The sequence below is a fragment of the Erpetoichthys calabaricus genome, chromosome 3 (assembly GCF_900747795.2).
Source record: "Erpetoichthys calabaricus chromosome 3, fErpCal1.3, whole genome shotgun sequence".
NCBI classification, from domain to species: Eukaryota; Metazoa; Chordata; class Cladistia; order Polypteriformes; family Polypteridae; genus Erpetoichthys; species Erpetoichthys calabaricus.
In genome coordinates, this window is record NC_041396.2 from 227432386 (window position 1) to 227460131 (window position 27746).

General features: G+C 39.3%; 1 protein-coding gene across 1 annotated transcript in view; it reads right to left on the minus strand.

Moving 5' to 3' along the window:
* Positions 1-27746, minus strand: part of usta (uronyl 2-sulfotransferase a) — a 395470-nt gene that overhangs the window by 110849 nt on the left and 256875 nt on the right. The window contains exon 4 of the mRNA XM_028797879.2: positions 1333-1412. Coding sequence (XP_028653712.1) covers positions 1333-1412 — 80 coding nt within the window. The remainder of the gene's footprint in view (positions 1-1332; positions 1413-27746) is intronic.

The window sequence follows — 27746 nt, forward strand, 5'->3', positions numbered from 1 at the left end:
TGGCCTCCATCATCCGTAAGTGGAAGAAGTTCGAAACCACCAGGACTTTTCCTAGAGCTGGCCGGCCATCTAAACTGAGCGATCGGGGGAGAAGGGCCTTAGTCAGGGAGGTGACCAAGAACCCGATGGTCACTCTGTCAGAGCTCCAGAGGTCCTCTGTGGAGAGAGGAGAACCTTCCAGAAGGACAACCATCTCTGCAGCAATCCACCAATCAGGCCTGTATGGTAGAGTGGCCAGACGGAAGCCACTCCTTAGTAAAAGGCACATGGCAGCCCGCAAGGAGTTTGCCAAAAGGCACCTGAAGGACTCTCAGACCATGAGAAAGAAAATTCTCTGGTCTGATGAGACAAAGATTGAACTCTTTGGTGTGAATGCCAGGCGTCACGTTTGGAGGAAACCACGCACCGCTCATCACCAGGCCAATACCATCCCTACAGTGAAGCATGGTGGTGGCAGCATCATGCTGTGGGGATGTTTTTCAGCGGCAGGAACTGGGAGACTAGTCAGGATAAAGGGAAAGATGACTGCAGCAATGTACAGAGACATCCTGGATGAAAACCTGCTCCAGAGCACTCTTGACCTCATACTAGGGCGATGGTTCATCTTTCAGCAGGACAACGACCCTAAGCACACAGCCAAGATATCAAAGGAGTGGCTTCAGGACAACTCTGTGAATGTCCTTAAGTGGCCCAGCCAGAGCCCAGACTTGAATCCGATTGAACATCTCTGGAGAGATCTTAAAATGGCTGTGCACCGACGCTTCCCATCCAACCTGCTTGAGCTTGAGAGGTGCTGCAAAGAGGAATGGGACGAAACTGGCCAAGGATAGGTGTGCCAAGCTTGTGGCATCATATTCAAAAAGACTTGAGGCTGTAATTGCTGCCAAAGGTGCATCGACAAAGTATTGAGCAAAAGCTGTGAATACTTATGTACATGTGATTTCTCAGTTTTTTTATTTTTAATAAATTTGTAAAAACCTCAAGTAAACTTTTTTCATGTTGTCATTATGGGGTGTTGTGTGCAGAATTCTGAGGAAAAAAATGAATTTAATCCATTTTGGAATAAGGCTGTAACATAACAAAATGTGGAAAAAGTGATGCGCTGTGAATACTTTCCAGATGCACTGTATGATTCATTTTAAATGTTAACTTTTAATCCTTAACTATACAGATTAGTGAAACTCAAGTACTGCTTGATAGCTGCCACTTATTGCACCAAAAGATAAAGAAAAATATATTATTGTAAACATATGACCAAGTTGTACAAACAGTCAATAAAATGATTAACCATTAGCAAGTCCACTGTGTCAGAAAAATCTATTTATTCTTTACCTTGAGAAGTTTAGGAAGTGCACATGCCGTGTATATAGGAAAGGTTGGGGAATGTCACTTATATTTTTCATCAGGTCTACCTGAAAAATAAGAAAATAATCATTAAGAGGTAAACGGCCAAATAGTAAAAGTAAAAGCTGTATTAATACTGAATTGCTATCACATTGCCTCATTCTATTGTTTGAGAGACAATACATGAATGAAATTTGGACCTCAGGACATACTGTACATTCATAAAGGCTGATCCTCAGATGCAAGATGTTCACTTGGGCTTGTCACACTCATGAAAATTTTGTTAAAGATTAACTGTAATGAAAATAATTGTAATTAATCATTTGTCTTGTTATTTGATTCCACACCTTAACAAGAATAATTCTAGTGATATTATCCTCAAAACCCCTGACTTCTACTTTTTCGGTATCTCTACTTCATATAGTACTTTGGCTATTGCATATAGCTCTGGGTATCTACCCAGGGCAACTCTTCACACAGGCTGCTCTTCACTTTAATTTCCTCCACCCATAAATGTCACATAGTCAGAGCACCGTAGTAACAAACAAAATTTCAAACATTCCAGAATCTGATTTTGGCATCCCAATAGAAAGTGAAAGCAGCAAATGCTAGTAACACTACTACCGTGTTTTAAGATCTGTGAACACTACCCGCATACCGTACGTTGAGGGATTCAACTGAGGTCATGGTTTTGTTTAATATGGACCACCCAACATCTCAGCTGATTGAAGTTTCAAACTTTTCTTACAGCTGGTAAGGGGTAATAAAATACTGCTACAGTAACATCAGAAACGCCTTTTCAGCTGAACCAAAACCTCATTTTGGAAAGTCTGGCGATCCAGCTAAAACCAGTTTATAACAAAAGGCTCAAGACAAAACCAGTCACAACCAGGACCGTCAACATCTGGACTGATGATGCAAAAGCTAGTCTGCAGGGCTGCTTAGAGGCCACAGACTGAAGCATTTTTAAAAAGGCCACTAACGATATTCATGAATATACTGAGACTGTGGGAAACTACATTAGCTGGTGCACGTCCATATGTGCCCCTCCCAGGACCGTGCGTATGTTTGTTTTGCTGTTTTGTTGGTTTAATGGGGATATAAAACAGAAAATCAGGAAGCGGCAGGAGGCCTTCAAGTCAGAAGATCAAGTGGAGTATAAGAGAGCCCAATATGAGCTGCAGAAGTCCATCAGAGCAGCAAAAAGGGCTCACTCACAAAAACTTGAAGGCCATTACCTTAACCACAACACGCACAGCATGTGGCGGGGAATAATATCTGTCACAAACTACAGGAGAACCACAGCAACTACAGATCTCCGAGATGTCACCCTTCCAGACAGCCTAAACACCTTCTATGCCAGGTTCGACAAGCTGAATACAGACACACCCTCAAAGGCCCCCTGTGACCCCACAGACACTGCCTTTCAGGTGACACACACACAGGTCCTGAAAGCCCTGAAGAAGGTGAACCTCCACAAGGCGGTGGAACCCGATAGAGTTCTTCCCAGAGTTTTGAGGGACTGTGGAGACCAATTAGCTGGTGTGTATGCTGATATCTTCAACCTGTCATTACCCCAGGCAGTAGTCCCCCATATTTTTAAATCCTCCACCATTTTACCAGTCCCCAAAAGATCAGACACATCTACTCTCAACGACTTCAGGCCAGTGGCACTCACACCAGTCGCTATGAAATGTCTAGAAAAACTGGTTCTCACGCACATCAACAATAAGGTCCCGGACATTGTTGACCCCCTCCAGTTTGCCTACCACCCCAATCGATCAGTGGATGATGCAGTAGCAATAGCCCTACATCACATTCTGCAACACCTGGAAAGTAGCAGAACTTATGCCAAGATGCTTTTCCTGGGTCTTTTGAATTCCAGTTTTCATTATCTCTAACCTGCTCTGCATGTGTTTGCCCCCCTTGTTTTTTAACCTCTTTATGATGTTTTACTTTGTTTTCTACACTGTCTTTTATTTCTGTCCTTGCTTTGTCCTGCTTTTTTTCAATGACACCTGGTCCATGGTGATTATTTTCCCTTTTTTGAGTAATAATTTCTGTTTGTTTGTGCTACTGCGACCTTTACTTTCTTTTTTTTTTATATACTTTCTAATTTTCCTACTTTTATATTCTTTAACTTTCTCTGCATGTGTATTGTGGCGTTTTTTTTTTTGGCCTTTCGAATTCCACTGCTTTCATAATCTCTCTATGCATGTGTATAGCGCCAACGCTTGTGAACGTCTTTATGAAGTTCTACTTTGTCTTTTAATTCTGAGCCCGATTGGACGTGCTTTTACCAGTTCCACTTGTTCCGGGCTGATAAATACTTTCCTTATTTTCTGAATTTGCACCTAGATTATTCTTTTTCTTTTTTGCTCTTTTTTCTCTCCAACACTTTTGAGTCTCTTTTCTCTGCATAGTCGTCGATGTTGCATTTATAACGTATTGTCCTTATATGCTTTATATGGGCTGAGACCTTGGATCTGTGTGTGCTCAAATCCTTTAGATGACTGAATGATTTGCTGCCCGTGGTCTTATTTGATATTGGTTGTAAGTAGGGCGTGTCTTGCAAGAATCTCATGTTCTACGTCATCGCAAGACGGTCCTGGGTCAAACTCTTGGCACAAAGTGTCATGTTTAAGGTCCCCACAAGATGCTCCATGGCCATTCTCTTTCATCTCGCGAGTCTTTTAAGTGTCTTCCGTGATCTTAACGTGAAGATTACGTCTCGTCTCCCATCTTTCTCTCCCAGGATTTTTTTTATAATAGAGAGATGATTTCAAATGTGCAGCATGTGTTCTCCTGTTTGCAGAATGCCTTTCTCTTCCTTCTCCCTCCGAATGCACTTGTCTCCCCCTTCACGTCCCCATTCTTGAAGAACTAGTAACACCACAAACAAAAAGGCATATCTCAGATCTAAATTGACTTGTGAGATCTGAATATAAAATAATGAATTCAAACAATTATGTAAAATGATCATTGTCAGATTATATATTCGCCATTATATAATAATTATGACAGCCCTATTCTCACTGCTACTTTCAGTCCAGGTGTCAAAAGCAGTTGGTTCGTATGAGAATGTCTTCAGTACATCATTATTCTCCTAGTAAACACCATATGCCATGGTTTGCTGATATTTTACTGAAAGTTCATACTGGACATTTTTTTGTAGTCTTTAAAATCTGCACGTGTATATAATTGCAAACTATTTATCATTTAAGCTATAGTACTGTGCAAAAGTTTTAGGCAGGTGTGAAAAAATGCTGTAAACAAAGAATGCTTTCAAAAATGGAAGTGTTAATCATTTACTTGAAATCATTTACAGAAACTAAATCAAATCAATATTTGGTGTGACCACCCTTTGCCTTCAAAACAGCATCAATTCTTCTAGGTACACTTGCACACAGTTTTTGAAGGAACTCAGCTGGTAGGTTGTTCCGAACATCTTGGAGAACTAACCACAGATCTTCTGTAGATGTAGGCTCCTCACATCCTTCTGTCTCTTCATGTAATCCCAGACACACTCGGTGATGTTGAGATCAGGGCTCTGTGGGGGCCATACCATCACTTCCAGGACTTCTTGTTCTTCTTTACGCTCAAGATAGTTCTTAATGACTTTGGCTGTTTGTTTGGGGTCGTTGTCCTGCTGCAGAATAAATTTGGGGCCAATCATACGCCTCCCTGATGATATTGCATGATGGATAAGTATCTGCCTGTATTTCTCAGCATTGAGAACACCATTAATCCTGATCAAATCTCCAACTCCATTTGCAGAAATGCAGCCCCAAACGTCCAAGGAACCTCCACTATGCTTCGCTGTTGCCTGCAGACACTCATTATTGTACCGCTCTTCAGCCCTTTGACGAACAAACTGCCTTCTGCTACAGCCAAATATTTCAAATTTTGACTCATCAGTCCAGAGCACCTACTGCCATTTTTCTGCACCCCACCCAGTTCCTATGTTTTCGTGCATACTTGAGTCGCTTGGCCTTGTTTCCACGTTGGAGGTATGGCTTTTTGGCTGCAACTCTTCCATTAAGACCACTTCTGGCCAGACTTCTCCGGACAGTAGATGGGTATACCTGGGTCCCACTGGTTTCTGCAAGTTCTGAGCTGATGGCACTGCTGGATATCTTCCAGTTTCGAAGGGTAATAAGCTTGATGTGTCTTTCATCTGCTACACTAAGTTTCCTTGGCCGACCACTGCGTCTACGATCCTCAACGTTGCCCGTTTCTTTGTGCTTCTTCAAAAGAGCTTGAACAGCACATCTTGAAACCGCAGTCTGCTTTGAAATCTTTGTCTGGGAGAGACCTTGCTGATGCAGTATAACTACCTTGTGTCTTGTTGCTGTGCTCAATCATTCCATGACATGAAACTGTCTTCTACAACCTCACCTTGGTAGCAGAGTTTGGCTGTTCCTCACCCAGTTTTAAGCCTCCTACACAGCTGTTTCTGTTTCAGTTAATGACTGTGTTTCAACCTACATGTGACATTGATGATCATTAGCACCTGCTTGGTCTAATTGGTTGATCATACACCTGACTATAATCCTACAAAATCCCTGACTTTGTGCAAGTGTACCTATAAGAATTGATGCTGGTTTGAAGGCAAAAGGTAGTAACACCAAATATTGATTTGATTTGGATTTTTCTTTTGTTCGCTCACTTTGCATTTTGTAAATTGATAACAATAAACAACCATTATTTATATTTCTGAAAGCATTCTTTGTTTACAGCATTTTTTCACACCTGCCTAAAACTTTTGCACAGTACTGTATATCTGAGCAAAACCTGAAATTCTAAAAAGTGCAATGCAGTATATAACCAGGTGGAAACAGCACTGAATACTGCCACAGCAAGCTTTCAATGAAGATGAAGTAGTACGAGTCTCAACCCTGTAAAAAAAATTTTAAGATGACTGACAGCTGTTCAAAATGTCAGATCAAGATCATTTTATGGAAGACAAGCTCAGTTTAAAAATGTTTTAAGTATTTACTTCACATACTTCGTTTTACTCCTACCACTTCAACTGGTAGGGCCAGTAATGAGTCCACATCTGACCATCGGTATGGGCTGTCCATAACTGATGAACAAGTGAGAAGGCGACATACAGGAAAAGCTGCAGGACTAGAAGGATTTAGTCTTTGAAGTTTTAAAGGATAAATTTGGTATTTATCAAGTCAAACATATGTCTTCACAGCCAAATAAACTGAATTCTAAAGTGAAGCATACTTACATTTTTAGAAATAAGCAGCCCAATCCTGAATTTTATAATGGGCCTAATGGGTAGAGATGATCCCAATGTAAATAAAAGCATTTAAACTTACCAAATGCATGCATTTTTCAAGGTCAAAATGTGAGTGAGTATTGATCCATGTCTTGATATTGCACACATATCGTAAAACAGTATATCCATGTTGTTTTAAGAAGGGGAAAAAGGAATAAGCAAAACATGTTTGTGAGATTTAGCCATTTTAAAAGGAAGCCAGGTATGTGCTTCACTTCGATAATCATCTTCCTCTACAACAATCTTTCAGGGTCAGGGCCATGGATTCAGTTTGGAAAGTCACTGCCAAGTGCCATTACTGACATTATTGAATGCTGATAACCAAATGTGAATTGCTGTCTCACTACTGTAGACATTTGGACAATAATAACTGAAAAAGTCACAGTTATGATAGCTTACATTCTTTCACAATAAGGAAGGTCATTTAATTATTTCACAAATATACTGAATGGTGGCTACTGAATGGTGCCAATTAATGATAATGCACACATTTATGTTGGTGGCCTTGTGAGAGAAAGACTACAATCACATGATAAGAACTGAACCGATGTTATAGGCATATTCAGTGTTAATCAGATCAGACGTTTAGTAAGTTTAGTACTGATGTTTTAGCATAGGCATAGTTTTAACACATAGCTGTCATTCCTTCCTCAGAGTGCCATGGTCTGCATCGAATTTGCACATTATCCCCATGTACTGTATTTATGGACTGACTGGTATCACTGAGCATCAGTGGGTTTACTCACACAAAAAAGTTGTTCTTAGTTCTTTTATTACCTCAGCAAGAGCGACTTATCACGTTCTATAAAAATCGATAACTGATTTGTGCCACTTCAGTCTGTTTCACTGTTGTTAGGCTTGATCACACAATCTGTCTTTTTCATTTACTGAGTATTTTTTTTTTATCATGGTTGCATACAACATGTTATATAAAGTGTGATATGCAGGGTTTATAATGCCTCACTGTCACTATCCTATTTTCTTTAGCAAAGTCTTTTTTTTTTTTTAATTCTTGTGTGTTTGAGGGGAGCTGTTGTAATTATTTGTTATACCATTTCTAGCTTCTGTAAAAGATGCATTTACCCTTGGGACAAATACACTTAGTTTGTACTGTTGGTTAAGAAGGGCAAAAAAAGCTTTGTATAAACATGATTCATAAACAATGCACATGGATCACTTATAAACTGTTAGTTTTAGCTATGTTATAAAGGTTATAAATAACTAAAGAATCAAAAACAAACACTTTACCTTAGAACATATTAGCAATCACACCACATTATATAGGACAAAATTAATGAACAATAGCTTAACTTTCACTGTAAAAACAACACACATCACAAAAGTTGGGAAATTTGACCTTCAGAAAGAAGGAAAGACAATCCATTGATAGACTGGTAATATTAAAGTTAACAACAAACCCATAGCTTTCCATGAGACAAGCAATATAAACATATTGAAAACAAATCTTTTTTTGTATTTTAGAAGTGGATTGAATATTCCATCCATCCATCCATTGTCTCCCGCTTATCCGAGGTCGGGTCGCGGGGGCAGCAGCTTGAGCAGAGATGCCCAGACTTCCCTCTCCCCGGCCACTTCTTATAGCTCTTCCGGGAGAATCCCAAGGCGTTCCCAGGCCAGTCGAGTGACATAGTCCCTCCAACGTGTCCTGGGTCTTCCCTGGGGCCTCCTCCCGGTTAGACGTGCCCGGAACACCTCACCAGGGAGGCGTCCAGGAGGCATCCTGATCAGATGCCCGAGCCACCTCATCTGACTCCTCTCGATGCGGAGGAGCAGCGGCTCTACTCTGAGCCCCTCCCGGATGACTGAGCGTCTCACCCTATCTTTAAGGGAAAGCCCAGACACCCTGCGGAGGAAACTCATTTCAGCCGCTTGTATTCGCGATCTCGTTCTTTCGGTCACTACCCATAGCTCATGACCATAGGTGAGGGTAGGAACATAGATCGACTGGTAAATTGAGAGCTTTACCTTGCGGCTCAGCTCCTTTTTCACCACGACAGACCGATGCAGCGCCCGCATTACTGCGGATGCCGCACCGATCCGCCTGTCGATCTCACGCTCCATTCTTCCCTCACTCGTGAACAAGACCCCGAGATACTTAAACTCCTCCACTTGGGGCAGGATCTCGCTACCAACCCTGAGAGGGCACTCCACCCTTTTCCGGCTGAGGACCATGGTCTCGGATTTGGAGGTGCTGATTCAATATTGAATATTAAACTAGCTAATAATGTTTATTAGTACAGAATTACCTGCTATTTAACTTGACCCTGTAGGAAAGAAATATTGATTTTAACTTGCCCACCCTGGGCAGAACGCAGACAGACTAGAAACAGAAAATATGAAACACAGACAGGCTGACTATTGACTTGCTATTTAGATTTGTAATTTATCTTGGCATAGATAAATAGTTTTATGACACCAAGTCTTTATAAAGATGATGTCCAATGTAGTGTAGTTGTTGTTTTTAGTGCTGCTCTGGGTTCAAGTGGAGGATTTTTTTTTCTTTGTGATGTGGTCCTTGTTCAGGGATGCTCTGCTTTTCTCAATTAAACTCTTTCGTTGTATGGCCTGCACCTTCATAGGGGAAAAACATTAGTTTTCTGGCTCAAGATTTAAAATCCTGAAGTTCCCTTCTTGAAGTAACGGCTGCTTCTTGGGACACTCTGATTACTGGCATACAGCTTTGGCTTGGCAAACTGGACCTCAGCTTTAGGGTCCACAAAGAAAAGAGAATTGTCAGTTTCAGCTCCCCCGGTGAGAGAACAGCTTATTGGCTTTTTAGCTTCAGAAATCAAGTTTCAGAAGGACACTTTACAAATTTCCCTCCTTCCAGAGAGAATCCCAGAGAGGGTATCCTAAGATAATCTCCTTCGAGTTCAGTGAGTGTTCCTCTAAATAAACTCAGATGGGATAAGTGTAACTAGTTTATGAAGGAAAACTCTCATGATTTAATTAAACTTACTACTAGTTACAATATCAGTGTCTTCTCATAGGTGTGTTACCATTTATATCCCAGTTGTAATTCCTTGAATTATAGGACTTTGTTCTTGCTTGAGTCCATTTCGTGCCTTATAGCCTGATAGAGTTTGCATGGGGGCCTCTGAAAAGATGTCAGTTCAACTCTGATCTACACCTTTGTTATCAGTTGAAGCAAATATAGATCCTGGTACAAGTTGGAGTTTAGTTGGTTAGTCTGAAATGTAAGTGGGGGGAAGGTGCAGCTAGATGTCTGCTAAATCTGCTGCCTTAACAGGCCTGGGGCCTCACTTATAAAACTTTGCATAGACTTGAGCGTGAAAATGTGAGCCTGTCAAAAAACAGGAAAATGCATATGCCAAAAAAAAAAAATCAGATTTATAAACTTGGCTTACACACATTTTTACACAACTCACTGTTTATAAATCACAATCACCTTGTAAATACACAGTACATATGTGAGCACGCCTCAAACACCACCCTAAAACATCCATACTGTATATGGAGCACGCTAATCAATCTCATACATATCCAATCAGGAAGCCACAAGACGGCACTACCTGTATGTAAGAATATCTGGTGGTTTTTCACAACTGAGAAAGCAAGATCATGCACGACGTAATAGCACCTCTCCTCTGCACTCTGGGGGTTTGGGAAAGGTGTAAGGCACCATTTTCTGAATGGGAAGTTGCTGTCACCTGGCACATGTAATGATGTGATTGCTATTACAATGTACTATACAGGTCACATGAAACACTGAGGGTTCAGCCAGATGCCTTACCAACAAGTCAGCCACCATATATAGTACCATCATATCTGTCAAAGCTACTTTGCCTTGAAATAAATTAATCATGGGTTGGCCTAGGCCATCAAAACATTGTGTTTGCCGGTGACATCTTGGATGACTTGTGGATTAATAGGATGCAACTGCTTATGGTTAACAAAAGCAATTTCATTCTTGCTAGGTTCCTTCGTGTGCAATAAAGTGCTCAGATTACATTAGAAGAACCAGACACTGCTACAAATTGCACTTTTATGTTGTTTTTTTAATTGTATGTACACCCATGGCATACAAAAACTGGATGTGGCAGCTCACTAGATGATTAATGGCTTCCAGCACAACAGGCATGATGGAGATGGGCTTGACTGAGATATTCCTGAGAACTGATAACAGGTAGCCGATATAAACTGACAAAAAACCAAACCTTTTATACTTTTCCCTTTTAAAGGGAACTAAAAGGTGAGGTGTAATATATTTATCATGTCAGCACATGTTATAACAACAGCTGGGTGATATGATTATTGTTGCGAGCTGTCATTTAGCTGGATTGACTACATTTTCTTGATCAAGGATATCATTTCCCAGTCTCTCTGAAATGTTGCATATGTATAGGTTAGAGTTGTCATAAATGTATACAAGCTTTTCTTTTATAAATCCTGATGTCTGCTTGGATGTTGCATACACACATTTTTGTGCGTACAGAAGCTAAAGCGTAGCAAATGGGAGATGCCCACTTTGTCCTAAAACCCTAATACAGGGGTGTCGAACTCCAGGCCTGGAGGGCCGCAGTGGCTGCAGGTTTTCATTCTAACTTGTTTCCTAATCAGTGAGCAGTTTTCACTATTAACTAACTTCTTTTCCCTTCATTTTAATAGCCCTGCTTTTAAGGAATCAGTCCTTTGAATTGATTCCTCTCTTCATTAAATGACGGCCAAACAGAAATGAGACAACAGATGACCAGCTAAATTGGGGGCTTCAAACTGTAACCAATTTCACTCCAACCAGTTCTTTAATGAGAAGCTGATTCTTGCTGTTAATTAAACTCGTTATTTAATTCCATGGCTTGACACTGCTCTCATCCTGCCACAGCAGACATTTCCAAAACTGTTGATATTCTTTTTTTTTTTTTCTAAGAACACCATCAAAATGTTTTGGTGACCTGAGAGATCAGCCTTACTGAGACCTTCACCTTTCTTTATTTTCAGATATTGTGTGATGGGCACTGGTGAGCTGCTCATATGGCAGCTCGTTTTGTGCCTCAGTATTGTTTGGCTACTAATTAAAGAAAAAAACAAAACAACTAAGGCACCTGAGTCAAGTTAATTAAAACTAAGGCAAAAGAAGTTAATTAGCAGAAAAAAATGGTCACTAATTAACAAGATGGTTACAATGAAAAACTGCATCCACTGTACCCCTCCAGGACCGGATGTTGACACCCGTGCCCTAATACAAAACATTTATTGGTATGAACTCAGCTGTTACCTAGTTTCTTATGTAGCTCTTAATTTTAAAATTGTCCTTCAGCAAACTTATATCTACTGCATATTTTAAGGCAAGAACACCTCCAAAGGTTTCTTAGAAAAGATTTGCATTTTTCTCACTTAATTGAAAGCTCCAGCCATAAAAGCATTTACCATAATGAGCCACTTTTCACTGTTGATCTTGGTATAGAAACCCATGACTGATCTGTTCCCGGCACCAAACAACCTATGATTTCCACATTGTTTTGTCTGAGTGAGTAGATTAACATACAAATTGATACATCTTTACCAGTGTGATAAAATATTAAAATATCAGCATCAGAAAAAATATGACTTTAAACAGAAGTTATCATCTAAATATTTTAAACACTTCATACTACTCCTAGAGTAGGCTGCCAACACCTGCTGGAGGACTTGAGAATGCGTTTTATCATTTGATGGATTGAAAATCAGATGTCCACATGACCATCATCATTTAATCCTTCCACATGAAGCCTGAAAACTATGAGGACTGATTTAGATCATTTATGTTAGGTAGAATGCCCAATGAGGGCTGGGTGGTCTCGTGGCCTTAGAACTTCTGCAGATTTTGGTTTTTTTTCTATAGCCCCCTGGAATTTTTTTTTTGTCCCTTCTGTCCTCCTGGCCATCAGACCTTACTTTATTCTTTGTTATTTAGTATTGCCTAATATTATTGTTATATTTTTATTTTTTATAAACTTTTCTTTCTTCATCTTGTAAAGCACTTTGAGCTGCATCATTTGTATGGAAATGTGTTATATAAATAAACATTGTTGTTGTTGTTGTACCAGGTATACAGTAGTGTTGTCTGCTAATCGGGTGTATCAGAAGTACTGTGTAACTAAGTGCTTTTCTGTATACAATAGTTGTAGTTGGGTTTTTTTTTGCCACCAAGGGATAATATTATTGGCATTCGGTGTGGTGTAGTGGTTAAGACTTTAGACCTAGTACTTCAAATCTTGAGGTTGTAGGCTCATATCCTGCTACTGACACTTTGGGACTATGAGCAAGTCACTTCATCTGCTTATGCTCCAATTGGAAAATCTAAACAAATTTAATCAATTGCATCTCAAATGTTGTAAATTGCTTTGGATAATGGCATCAGTTAAATAATAATATTATGTTGCTTAACATGCTATACACAATTGTCTATGAGTAAACCACTTCTGCCATAGATCAATTCCTGTTTTTACCTGCTTTACCTAGTGACTTGGCTTTTGTTGATGGTCATTGCAAAATACAGTTTTACAGGTAAGTGCATTCTTTTGAATCGAAACAGGTAATCAGCTATATTCCCTCTAAGCAGAATGTGTGCATACCTTTTTTCTGGGTTCCGCACAGCACGTTTGAACTGCCATACAGCTGTTGTTGTACCTTTCACTCTTTGGTAATGCACCTTAGGCCTCTGGGACCCCAAAAATCCATTCCTCATTCTTTTGAGAGTGCTTTTACATGTGATGGTAGTCCAGACCATCACTTGTCATTTGTGTAAGAATGCATTACAATGTTCAATATTTCAAGCCAGGAGGTCAATGGAGTGAAAAGGATGACCAAGATGAGAGCTAGTACACATCTAAGAGTAGTCAACAGCAAAAATTGCACTTGCTAACCATTGAGCTTTGCATGTTCTTTAAGCATCACTAAACCATTTTTCTATTTCACAATGTTATGATGTCTATTTTTTCCCATCCAGAACAATGCCTGATTTTCAGTCATACGTCCACACTGTTGGTTAGAAGTGCTGTCTGTTTGACCTGTCAATCCTTCTGCATCCTTGTTTGCATAAAGCATGCTCACAGCACTCCACAATGAATGCATGTTAGAATAATATTAATAAATATTGACAAATAAAAACATGTACCAGCTTATTTCCTCTAATGTCACCAAATTTCAATTAAATCTGCAAAGGCATTTTTGAGATTTTGAAGAATGTGGTTTGTTGGGGAGGTTAACACCTAAATATTTATATATCAGGATGTCCTTTCTTGGTGCATAGCTTTTTAATTTAATGAAAAATTGTGCTTTTTTGATGAGTGAGTGAGTGAGTCAACTTTGCATTATACAGTATATAGTCAATCTCCATAAACTTTACAATGACTGACACGTTTCTGGATGTTTTTTTTATGAGATTCTATAATTAACATAACAACACTACTGTAAGTTAATGACAGAACCTTCATATGTGTCTTTTCTATTTTTAATATCAGTATCATAGCTGTTCACAATTACTGTACATAAAGACCGTAATATGATTATATCCCATGCTCGTATACTTGTTTCTCCAAATACTGCCAAAAGAAAGACAAAAAGCAAACCAAATTACTTCTTTTATGTTTTGTCTGTTTTAGCTAGTTGTGAAACACATCTGCTTTGAAGACATCTCAGCTATTCCTTTCAATAATGAATTATATAACATACTTCTGTGTCTTGGGAAACATTCTGCTGAATATATTTTCACGTAACTGCATTCGTGCTGGCACCAGATTTACAGTTGTCTGCTCAATCTTACAGTGACGAAAAGGAGAAGAAAAAATCACTAGATTATACCTATTCACTAAAAATAGCTTGAAATGAAAAGGGCCATAAAAGATACCAATGTCTACTACACTACTTACAATGAAACCTGTAGTATGGTGACAATGGTGCAGCTGACAAGATATAAAAGACAAGAAACAGAAAATGCAACAGGCAGTTTTGTATCGTGTTATGTGGAGTATTGTAAGTCAGCCATGACTATATATGGACAAGAGGTTAGTCACATTTGTACAACTTATGGGCCACAATAGAAGATAAAAAGTTTGATTTGGTTTGCTACATGATTTTATTGCAGCACTGATTCATCACACTTACGGTTGTGATGAAGGACAGTACAACTAAACACATGTATATGCATCAATACAAGGTCTTAAGGAATGCCATAACTAACAGTTAAATAAATAACGAAAATAAATAAACAGGAAAACATAATAAAAACAAAAATGTACCCACACCACTCAGCTGCAGTCTTATCCCATTCAGTTTTATCTTCATCCAAATTTCTGTTTTATCTGTGCATCTCATCAGAGAATTGTTCCAGGAAAAACTTTAGCCGATTGCCTGTAATCAGGCAGGCCTGCGTGGAAACTATTTCTGGGGTATGAATTGCCAAAGCTACTAGCAGATGTACATTTTTCTACTTTAATTGATTTTGATTGATTTAATTTGGGTTTTCACTTACGCAAGCTGATATATTCCACCTAGTTTTTGTAGTTTTGTAAATGGAACTACAAATGTATAACACTGATCATGTCTGATGTGCATGTTATTAACATATAAGCAACTAAATTTCCCTAGTTGACTAATAAAAAAAAATTAACAATTGCCTTTTTTCCTTCTAAAGTTGCTGAATTCCATTTTGTTCTCTCTATAGTGAAACAAAGTTAAAAGATCAGAGGCAGATTTCTCATATGCTGGCAAAAACAGAAAAAGCAACTCCATGAAGACATTACGATTTCCATTTCCAGCATTCATAAAGTTTCTGAATACCCTCATGAATGATTAAACGTTTAAGACAGTGTCTGCAGAGATGGTTGAGCCACAACAGTGTGTAGTGTTTATTTTGTTTCTTTGTTTGTTTTTTTTATCTTTGTGTGAATGACATAAAAGTGCACTTGAAAACATAAGGAAAAACTGCAATTATAAATATAGGCGCTGTTATATGAAACAAATTTGTTCCTGATGAATATTTTAAGGTTAGGGTTAGTATAGTAAGCTAAAAAGTTTCCTTATATTTTATTTCTGTCCATGTCACACAAAAGGTTCACATTCAAATGGACATTTCTAAATATGATTGCTATTTTGCTTTGCATTTATGATAAAGTAATTCTTAAAGGTAATGAAGTTTCTAAAACATTCTAAAAAACATTAATTATGTCAGGTATAGTACTGATCTGTAAATTTCGCCAAAGCATTATTTGCAGTGAATTTTCTGCTTTCATGTTCACCCTTGTTCATCAAATTATTTACTGATAATTCAGCTGGTTTAGGAGAACTGTAATAGCCAACATTGAATGGGGCTGCCACCCGGGGTATATAATGCTGATCATTTACATTACAGACTGGTTACGAAGCTTGTGCATTTCTCACCATGTTCTTTCTTCTTTGATCTCATGGATGCATGATCGCACAGTGGTTGGCACCATGAAGAGCACACAATCGCACTCACAGTTAGTATTGCTAGTCTACTGGCTGACACACTGCAGATTTGAACACTGGGAGAAGCTCAGGGTTAGCAGAGAAAACTCATGCAAATATAAACAGAACATGCAGACTTCACGGAAGTCAAAGGTGCTAAGACAGCTGGTCAACTACTATAACATCAGTATTCATACCAGTTTTTTACATTTTCCATAAAAACATATGCTATAAAATGTAAAGCCGCAAAGGCACATTAACACTGTGAATAGTAGGTGAACTCAATTTAAAGAACTTAACAGATAAGTAAATAATGCAGGTTCTCAAATTTTATTTTTATGAAACATATACAGCATAAATAATGTTGCCAAATGTGCAGGACAATCATCGAGTTCCACATCAATACAAGAGAAGGAGGCGCGTGCCCTATGCATGTGTAATTAGCAATGTGGAAAACGAAAGCAAACCTTAACAGAGCCTTACACCACTCCCCCAAACACAAAAGACAATATGAAATAATAATGATAATGAAAGATTCATTACTATTTACAAGACGTTTTTATCTTTTTGATAGAAGAAAAAGTGCAAAGAATCAGTACAGGCAGTTTGGAGGGCCTTCAGTATGACTTCAAAAAATAACATGAGCCAGCAGCTTCAAACATGATATGTGACTTTGAATTTTCTGCCTTTAACTCTTTAGGGCTAATTTTTTTTTTTCCTTTTCTCCCAGGGCTAAATATTTTTCCAACAAACTCAGTTTCATGAACAGTATACAAAGCAATAGTTTCTCACATAAATCAACATAAAGTTGACTACATCAACTTCTGTATGGACATTGTAGTTCCAGTAAGAACAGTACGCTGCTATGCTAACAACAAGCCATGGATTACAAGTGACATCAAGGGCCTTTTGAACCAGAAGAAAAGCGCTTTTAAAGGTGGTGATCAGCATGAGCTCAAGCGCGTGCAGAAGGAACTCAGAGTCCAGCTCAGGGTGGCGAAGGAGCAGTACAGGAGAAAGCTGGAGCAGAAGTTGCAGAATAACAGCATGAAGGAAGTGTGGGATGGGATGAAGATCATCACTGGCTGCAGCTCAAAGTAGGGTGCCACCATCGAGAGAGACGTGAAGAGAGCAAACCAAATGAACAACTTCTTTAACAGGTTTGACCACCCTAACCCACTCTCACCTCGGAGTACTGCACCCTCCACCCATCCTTCTGCTGATACCAGCATAGGAGAGACATCCCCACCCACAATTACAGCAGCGCAGGTGAGCAGAGAGCTGAAGAGACTTTGTGCCAGCAAAGCAGCAGGTCCAGATGGAGTATCGCCACAACTGCTGAAGGTCTGTGCGTCGGAGCTGGGGAGTCCTCTACAGCGCATCTTCAACCTGAGCCTGGAACAGGGGAGAGTCCCGAGGCTTTGGAAAACATCTTGCATCACCCCAGTCCCAAAGGTATCAAGTCCTAGTGAGCTGAACGACTTCCGGCCTGTCGCTCTGACGTCACATGTGATGAAGACCATGGAGAGGCTGCTGCTTCACCACCTGAGGATACAGGTCCAACACGCCCTCGACCCTCTGCAGTTCTCATACCAGGAGAAGGTGGGAGCGGAGGATGCCATCATCTATATGCTACACCGATCACTCTCCCACTTGGACAGAGGCAGTGGTGCTGTAAGAATTATGTTTCTGGACTTCTCTAGTGCCTTCAACACCATCCAACCTCTGCTCCTTAGGGACAAGCTGACAGAGATGGGAGTAGATTCATACGTAGTGGCATGGATCGTGGACTATCTTACAAACAGAGCTCAGTATGTGCGTCTCAGGAACTGCAGGTCTGCCATTGTGGTCAGCAACACAGGAGTGCCGCAGGGGACTGTACTTTCTCCGGTCCTGTTCAGCCTATATATATCAGACTTCCAATACAACACGGAGTCCTGCCACATGCAAAAGTTCGCTGACGACACTGCTATCGTGGGCTGCATCAGGAGTGGGCAGGAGGAGGAGTATAGGAACTAGTGCTGGGCGGTATACCGGTTCATACCGAAAACCGTTTTTTATTTTTTTTTATGATATGGATTTTTCTTATACCGCAACACCGGTTTAAATTGCCTAAACGACGTTCGGAACGTGGCGCAACGGGAAACTGTTCAAGTGGGGACCTTTTTCACTGCTACACCGCTAAACACAGATTTGTTGCACTAGAGCTCTTTTTCACTGCTACACCACCAAATAGTTAGCGGTAGCATAGGTATTGCGTGGTGAAAATGGACAGAGAACATTCTGAAACTGAAGCCGACGATAAAGTTGAACATGATGTACAGAAGAACTTTTGCCGAAAAAAAGGAGTCACGTCCGTTGCCTGGAGATACTTTAGTTTTAAAAGGTCAGATGTGTAAATACTGTTTCTATACTACTGGATAATACTGCAAGCCAAGTTGTACTTGTTTTATTTGTTTTCAATACAGTGTAATGCACCTGGGTACTGTGTAACAGTGTGACGACATGTTGACTTTATTCTCGACATTTCCACTTTAATCTTGACGCTTATGACGAGAATAAAGTCGACATGTTGACTTTATTCTTGACATTTCTACTTTATTCTCACCGTTTATATCAAGATTAAAGTCGACATGTTGACTTTATTCTCATAATTTGTCATTAAAGTAGAACATCGTAAACTAAACTTCAGCATAAAATGAATATTTAATTTACTAGATTTTCTCAAACCCCGTCATAAGTTATATAGCACATTAAATGCTTTGTGTTAAGTGATTCTTAAACTGACTTCTTCTTGCACTAAGAGGAGGCGCCGGCAGCGATCACTGCACAGAATACATTCACTTCATGATCTTCCTGCTCTCTGAACATTTAGAATGCTAAAATAAATACTTAATATAATTTTCATGGTGAAATGCATTAAAGCATGCATTAATCATATGGGGGCACGGCAGCGTGCATGCCTTGCATTTGCATGTTTTTCTGGTGGGTTTACTCGGCGTGCTTCAGTTTCCTTTCAAAGTCATGTAGGATGTGGGGTTTTGTTGTGCTATATTGACCCTGCTAGTGTATGTTTTGCTTGTATTCATCCTGCAATGTGCTGGTGACTCGTTCAGAGATGGGCGCAACTCTGAATGGATGGCATAATTAAACATGTATAACGAAGATATTTTTAAAGTTCTGAACACTCCGTGGGCTAAGTTTATAACTAGTTTTAATTTCACAAAGACGTTTATCGTGTGGTGATTGGTTATGTGGTGAAAGAAAAAGGAAGGATATGAACTGGGGTTTTGGTACATCAGATAGAGACAGCATGCATGCAATAAAGATAGCCCGCTCAGAAGAACATGCATTGAATTCTGTGTTCGTGTCTCCGACCAGCAGATCACAAACCCAACATTTACACAATATTTAAGTTAAACCTGTGCGATAGCTATTCATACATCCAGTTTTTTGGAGCCTCGTCACACCTGCCATAAAGTTCTCTACACTGAACATACACCTAAGGAACCCCATACTGCGAGGGAGCAGCACTACCGCCTCACTACCGTGCATGTGTAATACCTGCTTTAATGCATTTCATCATGAAAATGATATCAAGTATTTATCTTAGCATTCTAAATTTTCAGAAAGCAGGAATATCATGAAGTGAATGGATTCTGTATGGTGATCGCTGTCTTCTCTTAGTGCGGAGGAAGTCAGTTTAAGAAGCGTAGTGATTAACCACTGGGTCGGGGAACGTAACACAAAGTATTTAATGTGCTGCATTAATTTATGACGGGGTAAATTAAGTAATTGATTAAACATTGATTTTAGGAAGAAGTTTAGTTTACGACATTCTACTTTAATTATGAAGTAAACTATGAGAATAAAGTGGAAATGTCGACTTTAATCTCAACATAAACGGCGAGAATAAAGTGGAAATGTCGACTTTAATCTCGACATAAACGACGAGAATAAAGTGGAAATGTTGACTTTGTTCTCGACATATAGTTTGTTTTTTTTCTTCCCAGTATAGCTTAGCTTGAAGCAAGGTCCATATTAATGCAGTTTGCCTAAATGATGGTTCAGTTGGTAAAGATGTCATCACCAAGTTGCACTTGTTTTATTTTATTTTAATTTGGTGAATACTGTGTAATGCAGCTGGGCTTAAAGTCTTGAAGTAATAGTGCAACTATCAGTAATAATACTATTATTTATTTTATTGTTATTATTTATTAGTTTAAATATTATGCGGTTTAATGATGATAAAGTTGTTTAAAAAGTCACTTTAACGTGTCAGTGGACAGAGATTGTTAACATTAACAGAAAGTGTAGTTGGTTTACAAAAAATATTTACTATTTATTCCTTTTCTAAGACATATTCGATGCAATACAATTTTTGACAAGCACTTCTGGACATTTTACTAAGTCTAAATGCCTCTTTGTATGGTTGAAAATATGTTGTCAAAATTATAGTTTGTTTTTGCAAAATTTGTTCAATAAAAAGGTTCTATATTTTGACTGCATCTGTCATGCAATGTGATACCTTCTCCATTAGTGCCACCCCCTTGAAAACTATCACTTTATGGGGCAATGCAAAACTGTATTAATACTTGTGTGCACATTAAAATGTTTTTTTTTGTACAATGTACAATACTCTTGACAGTGGAATAGGTTATTCTTAGCCAGTAATTGCAGTGGAAAATGTGGTTAACATCCACTCATGCATGGGGATAAAAATACCGTCGAATACCGTGAAACTGGTATAATTTAGAAAAATACCGTGATATAGAATTTTGGTCATACCGCCCACCCCTAATAGGAACCTCATCAAGGACTTTTTTAAATGGTGCGACTCAAACCACCTACACCTGAACACCAGCAAAACCAAGTAGCTGGTGGTGGATTTTAGGAGGCCCAGACCCCTCAAGGACCCTGTGATCGTCAGAGGTGACTGTGTGCAGAGGGTGCAGACCTATAAATACCTGGGAGTGCAGCTGGATGATAAATTGGACTGGACTGCCAATACTGATTCTCTGTGCAAGAGAGGACTACTTCCTTAGAAGACTGGTGTCCGTCAACATCTGCAATAAGATGCTGCAGATGTTCTATCAGACAGTTGTGGCGAGTGCCCTCTTCTACGCAGTGGTGTGCTGGGGAGGCAGCATTAAGAAGAAGGACGCTTCACGCCTGGACAAACTGGTGAGGAAAGCAGGCTCTATTGTAGGCATGGAGCTAGAAAGTTTGACATCGCAGAGCAACGGGCGCTCAGCAGGCTCCTATCAGTTATGGAGAATCCACTGCATCCACTAAACAGTGTCATCTCCAGACTGCTGTCACTGTCCTGCTACACTGACAGACTGAGGAGATTCTTCCTCCCCCAAACTATGCAACTTTTCAATTCTACCCGGTTGGGGGGTGTAAAATGTTAACATTATTCAAAGTTATTGTCTGGTTTTACCTGCATTTTTATTACTCTTTAATTTAATATTGTTTTTTGTATCAGTATGCTGCTGCTGGAGTATGTGAATTTCCCTTGGGATTAATAAAGTATCTATCTATCTATAAAGCGACCTACATATTAGACGAAGATTTTGTCATTTCTGCTTTGTTTTGATGAAATATATGTTTGAGCGTTTCTGACTGTGTTCTTTCTGCTTTGATCTAACAGAGGCACCTTGGTGCAGGTGGCACTGCTGCTATACAGCTAACCTTTTTGGTTACAAGAATCGGTCCAGTGTAGTAGCCCTTAGGGACGCTTTAAAGATTATTGTACATTATAATCCAATCAAATTTAGTTCAGTCAGTCTGTCCTCATTGACCTCAATGCATTTCTCTGAGTTTGGCAATATTTGCAAACACTTCTGTGATTTCTGAGCTCGAGGTGAAGCGAACACCGTGAAGTTCGCTCATCACTAGTCAGGTATTTTTGCAAAAGAAGATACGTGTGAATTTATTTAAGGCATAATTTTCAAACCTACTGGGGAAATTCCACTACTACAACACCTTTAATCAAATAAACCATTAAGGCCAACACACAGAGACAAGCAATTCACTGAAGAAGAAAGCTGCTTGGCCCAAATACAGTAGTTGATGAGGCAGAATAAGAAGAATTTGGCTATCAAGACTGCAATAAATGAAGTGAATGGTGTTGAGTCCGGACACAAATCCAATGGACAACTACTATATTCAAATACGAGTCTCAATATAAAAGAACAGTATGATGCAAACAAAGTAATATTGGATAGATATATTACTTTACATTGATATACTGTACACCAAGGCATGGTATACAACTCTTTAATTGACAAAATAAAAGTCCTCTGTTAAAACAGACAAAAACAACTTAGTCATATCCTACACTCCCCCCTACTAATCAAAATGACACTTTTAACATCAGCCTCTCAGGACACTTTCTTATCCGTCGAGGACGAGCCCCGAAACTCCCTTCAGAAACTTCTGTGTAAGATTTTGCCTGTTCCCTCATTTGTATCCAGCTCAGCTCCAGTAGGTTTCGTCTTGGGAACATTGGCAGTAATGGGTATTAGTGTTTCCCATTCTGCTGCACCAGTTTCCGTTTCACCATCCAGTTCACATTTCACCCCTGTGGCAAACAACTGGTTTACATCCCATTTCATCACCTTGCCTTTTTCCCATACAAGGTACAGAACATTGCCCAATTTATCCATAATTTTCCCTGGCACCCAACTTGAGCCTTCTCCACCCCAGTACATTCTAACTAACACACTCTGTTGAAGGCATAAATTCTCTAGTTCCCCATTAGTTTTCAGTATCTTCTTTTTTCTCTCTCATAATTTTGTAAAACAGTTGCTTCATTACTGACTACAGGGTCCGTACCTATCTATTCAGAAACAGCTCCACAGGGACCTTTCCTGTTATGCCATGAGGTGTGGTATGATAAGCAAACAAGAAATGAGCTCTCTTTTGCTCTAATGATCTCTGGTATCCTGTTTGTTTTTCCAGTTCTAATTTGAATGTTTCCACCACACATTCTGCAGCTTCACTGCTTTGCACACAATAGGGTGCTGAAGTCTTATGTCTTACTGCATTTAGCCTAAGGAACTCAGCTGTGGACCATTGTCTGATATTATCTCTTCCAGAATACCTTAGGCAGCAAATCAATCATTAGTCATCATCCAACCCGCTATATCCTAGCACAGGGTCACGGGGGTCTGCTAGGTAGGAAATAGTTTTCTTAAAACTTCAACCAACCTAGTGGTAGTACTTGAATTCATCTTTTCAATCTTGACCAATCCATTTTTTTTTTCACAAAAATCCAATTGAAGCCTCTGTCAGAATCTTTCAGCCCAACTCTAAGAATGTACAGGGTCTTTTTCTGGCAAATTCCTATTTTCTTGACAGGATCCACACACAGCCACCCTTCTCCTCGATCTGTCTATCCAATCCTGGCCGCCAAAAATGACTCTGGGTTATCACGTTCATTTTTACTATTCCTGAGCTTTCCCCATGTAACCTGTCCAGTAAAGTACTATGTAACGATACTGGAATTACCACTCTCAGCCCCCAATGTACATACCCTAAGTTCTTGTCTATAAGCCGGACTCATGTATTAGCCGGAGACCAAAAATCATACGAATTTTTAAAATAAAATCGTATCATAGATAAGCCGGACTCATGGATAAGCCGAACGTACTATAACCTATAACTAATAGAAGGGAGGGAGGTCAGTGGTCTCACTCGCGCCCATTTAATTTCTTTAAGGGGGGAGAGAGTGTGAGATATTGGCGTCTCTCTCACTCCCCGCATGGCGCGGTTGGAGCGGCCGGAGCGCGTTCTTTCTGCTCTGGGCGTCGCCGAGTCAACACGAGCGCGTAGCGATCATTTAAATTGTGATTTTATATGTAAGCATATTTAAATATATATCGCGGATTTCTGCGGACAATGGGTCTTTTAATTTCTGGTACATGCTTCCTCAGTTGGTTTGCCCAGTTGATTTCATACAAGGGACGCTATTGGCAGATGGCTGAGAAGCTATCCAGCTTACTTTCTCTCTCTCTCTCTCTCTCTCTTGCGCTGACGTAGGGGGGTGTGAGCAGGGGGGCTGTGTGCAGCTGCTTCCTGAAAGAAATGCTGCACGGAGCTTCGCATACTTAAAAGCTCAAAGGGCACGTATTGATTTTTTTTATCTGTCTCTCTCTATCTCTCTCTCTCTCTCTCTTCCTCTCTCTTCCTGCTCCTGACAGAGGGGGTGTGAGCTGCCGCCTTCAACAGCTTTGTACCGGCGGTGCTTCGCATACTTAAAAGCCAAAAAACCCTATTGATTTTTTTTTTGACTGCTTGCTTTGCACTCCTTTGAAAAGGAAGATATGTTTGCATTCTTTTAATTGTGAGACAGAACTGTCATCTCTGTCTTGTCATGGAGCACAGTTTAAACTTTTGAAAAAGAGACAAATGTTTGTTTGCAGTGTTTGAATAATGTTCCTGTCTCTCTACAACCTCCTGTGTTTCTGCACAAATCTGTGACCCAAGCATGACAATATAAAAATAACCATATAAACATATGGTTTCTACTTCGCGGATATTCTTATTTCGCGGGTGGCTCTGGAACGCAACCCCCGCGATGGATGTATAAGCCGGACTTATGTATAAGCCGATATTCTATTTTTTCATTTTCACAACTTTTTTCCTTAGATAAGCCGCGGCTTATTGACAAGAACTTAGGGTAATTGTTCTCTACTGTGAGTTATGTTTCCCTCTGAAAATAATGCTTCAATTCATCCTCACTTAGATACACTGGCCTCCCACTCAGTGTATAGAATTTCACCTTCTTCAAGACTGAATCTCTGGCTGTAGCTTGAGCAATATCTGCTGTTGAAGAGCATCTATGAAAGACACTTTGTATTCTAAGCTTGAATTTGGACAAATCTCTTTTAACGTCAATTTTAATAATGCATCAGCTTTCTGTGCTCGAAAGATTTTTTAAATCAAATATCATATTGATAAGATGCTAAGATTAATGCCCACCTTTGTAGTCTTGCAGCAACTAAAGTGGGTTCCTGCTTTTGGACCTAAAAATTTTACTAGGGGCTCATGATCAGTGACTAATTCAAATTTTCTACCATACAAATATTCATGAACTTTTAACAGCCCAAAAACAATAGCAAATGCCTCCTTTTCGAGCTGAGAATTTACTTGGCCTTACTGAGTGTCCGAGAAGCATGTGGAATGGGCCACTCTGTACCATCTACGTACTTGTGTGTAACAACAGCTCCCGCATCATAGGGTGGAGCAATGCAGGCTAATGGCACGGGCAAGCTTGGATCAAAATGAACCAGTAATGTTTCCAAACAAAGTTGCTGTTTGGTTTTCACAATGTTGAAAAATTAATAAGAAAGCTACATATTTTGGCAGCTGCTGCTTTAATTTTCAATGAATTGAAAAAAGCTCTCCAAGAGAAAACCTCAATGAAGAAGAAACAGTTTAAAGGAGAAACCCTCATTTATAAAGGTTTGCTGCAGATGACTTGACTGAAAATAAATTAATACTTCCTATGTGTATAATACATATTTATCTATTTTACTTATGCCTTTATTCCAGCAACTTGCAACATCTGAGGTACAATTTGTTACATTACTTTTGTTTTTTGCAGCACAGGCAGGTGAAGTGACTTCCTCATGGTCACACAGTGGTGTCAGTACCAGGATTTGAACTGACAAGCTCCGGGTTTGCTGAAATATTACTGAAGACAGAAAAAAAACGAAAACGGGCAAATAGGGCTATGCATACAAATGTCCATCCATCCATTATCCAACCCGCTATATCCTAAATTCAGGAGTCAATAAGTAGATATGTATATATACAGTATATATATATATATATATATATATATATATATATATATATATATATGTGTGTGTGAATGTATGTATGTATGTATATATGTATGTCTATATTTACATGTATATGTATATATATATATATATATATATATATATATATGTAGATATGTAAATTTGTATATGTATATATATATATATATATATATGTATATGTGGATGTGTATATGTATATACAGTAATCCCTCCTCCATCGCGGGGGTTGCGTTCCAGAGCCACCCGCGAAATAAGAAAATCCACGAAGTAGAAACCATATGTTTATATGGTTATTTTTATATTGTCATGCTTGGGTCACAGATTTGCGCAGAAACACAGGAGGTTGTAGAGAGACAGGAACGTTATTCAAACACTGCAAACAAACATTTGTCTCTTTTTCAAAAGTTTAAACTGTGCTCCATGACAAGACAGAGATGACAGTTCCGTCTCACAATTAAAAGAATGCAAACATATCTTCCTCTTCAAAGGAGTGCGCGTCAGGAGCAAAGCCTGTCAGAAAGAGATAGGAAAGCAAACAAATCAATAGGGCTGTTTGGCTTTTAAGTATGCGAAGCACCGCGGCACAAAGCTGTTGAAGGCGGCAGCTCACACCCCCTCCGTCAGGAGCAGAGAAAGAGAGAGAGAGAGAGAGAGAGATAGAGTTTGTTTTTCAATCAAAAATCAATACGTGCCCTTTGAGCTTTTAAGTATGCGAAGCACCGTGCAGCATGTCACTTCAGGAAGCAGCTGCACAGAAGGTAGCAACGTGAAGATAATCTTTCAGCATTTTTAGACGAGCGTCCGTATAGTCTAGGTGTGCGAACATCCCCCCTGCTCAATCCCCCTACGTCAGGATCAGAGAAAGTCAGCGCAAGAGACAGAGAGAGAGAAAAGTAAGTTGGGTAGCTTCTCAGCCATCTACCAATAGCGTCCCTTGTATGAAATCAACTGGGCAAACCAAATGAGGAAGCATGTACCAGAAATTAAAAGACCCATTGTCCGCAGAAATCCGCGAACCAGCAAAAAATCCGCGATATATATTTAAATATGCTTACATATAAAATCCGCGATGGAGTGAAGCCGCAAAAGGCAAAGCGCGATATAGCGAGGGATTACTGTATATGTATATGTAGATATGTATATATGTTTATGTGTATATATATATGTTTACATAACCTCTTTAACACACTACTTCTCCGCTGCGAAGCGCGGATATTTTGCTAGTTGTAAATAAATAGTAATAATCAAATAATCATTCATTTTGAAAACATAATAGTCTCAGCATCTAAACTTTAATTACAAAAAAATCATGACAATGTATGCCTTTCTAAATTATCAGGGTGTCTACTGTCTATAGCAGGTACTAATTTTTTTGTTTTAAAAAGCTTTTCTACTCTGAGCTTTGAACTTTGGACATTCACTTTATGAGTTACACATGCTAGCCCCAAGACCAACCTGGGTGTGTGACGAAGTCCTTCTCCTTTAACTTTTAGGAACTTAAATTAAATAAACCATAAGTAAAGGAATTAATGCAAATTTTACATAGCTACAGCTGGACCAATTAATTAATTAATTAATTAATTCATTCATTCATTCATTCATCAGCAACTATTTAAATTAGGCAAACGTTAATTGATCAAGTTCAAGTTATCTACTTGTAAAATTTTTTTTTTATTTTTGTAAATGAGGGATCTCTGTTTCACCTTCTAGCCTAGAAGGCAGAAATATGAAGACATCTACACTATTTATGAGTGAGGTTAATAAATCAGAGAAAGACTACATTAAATAACTTTCATTTTCTCTGTTTTAATCTAAATGTGGGGATA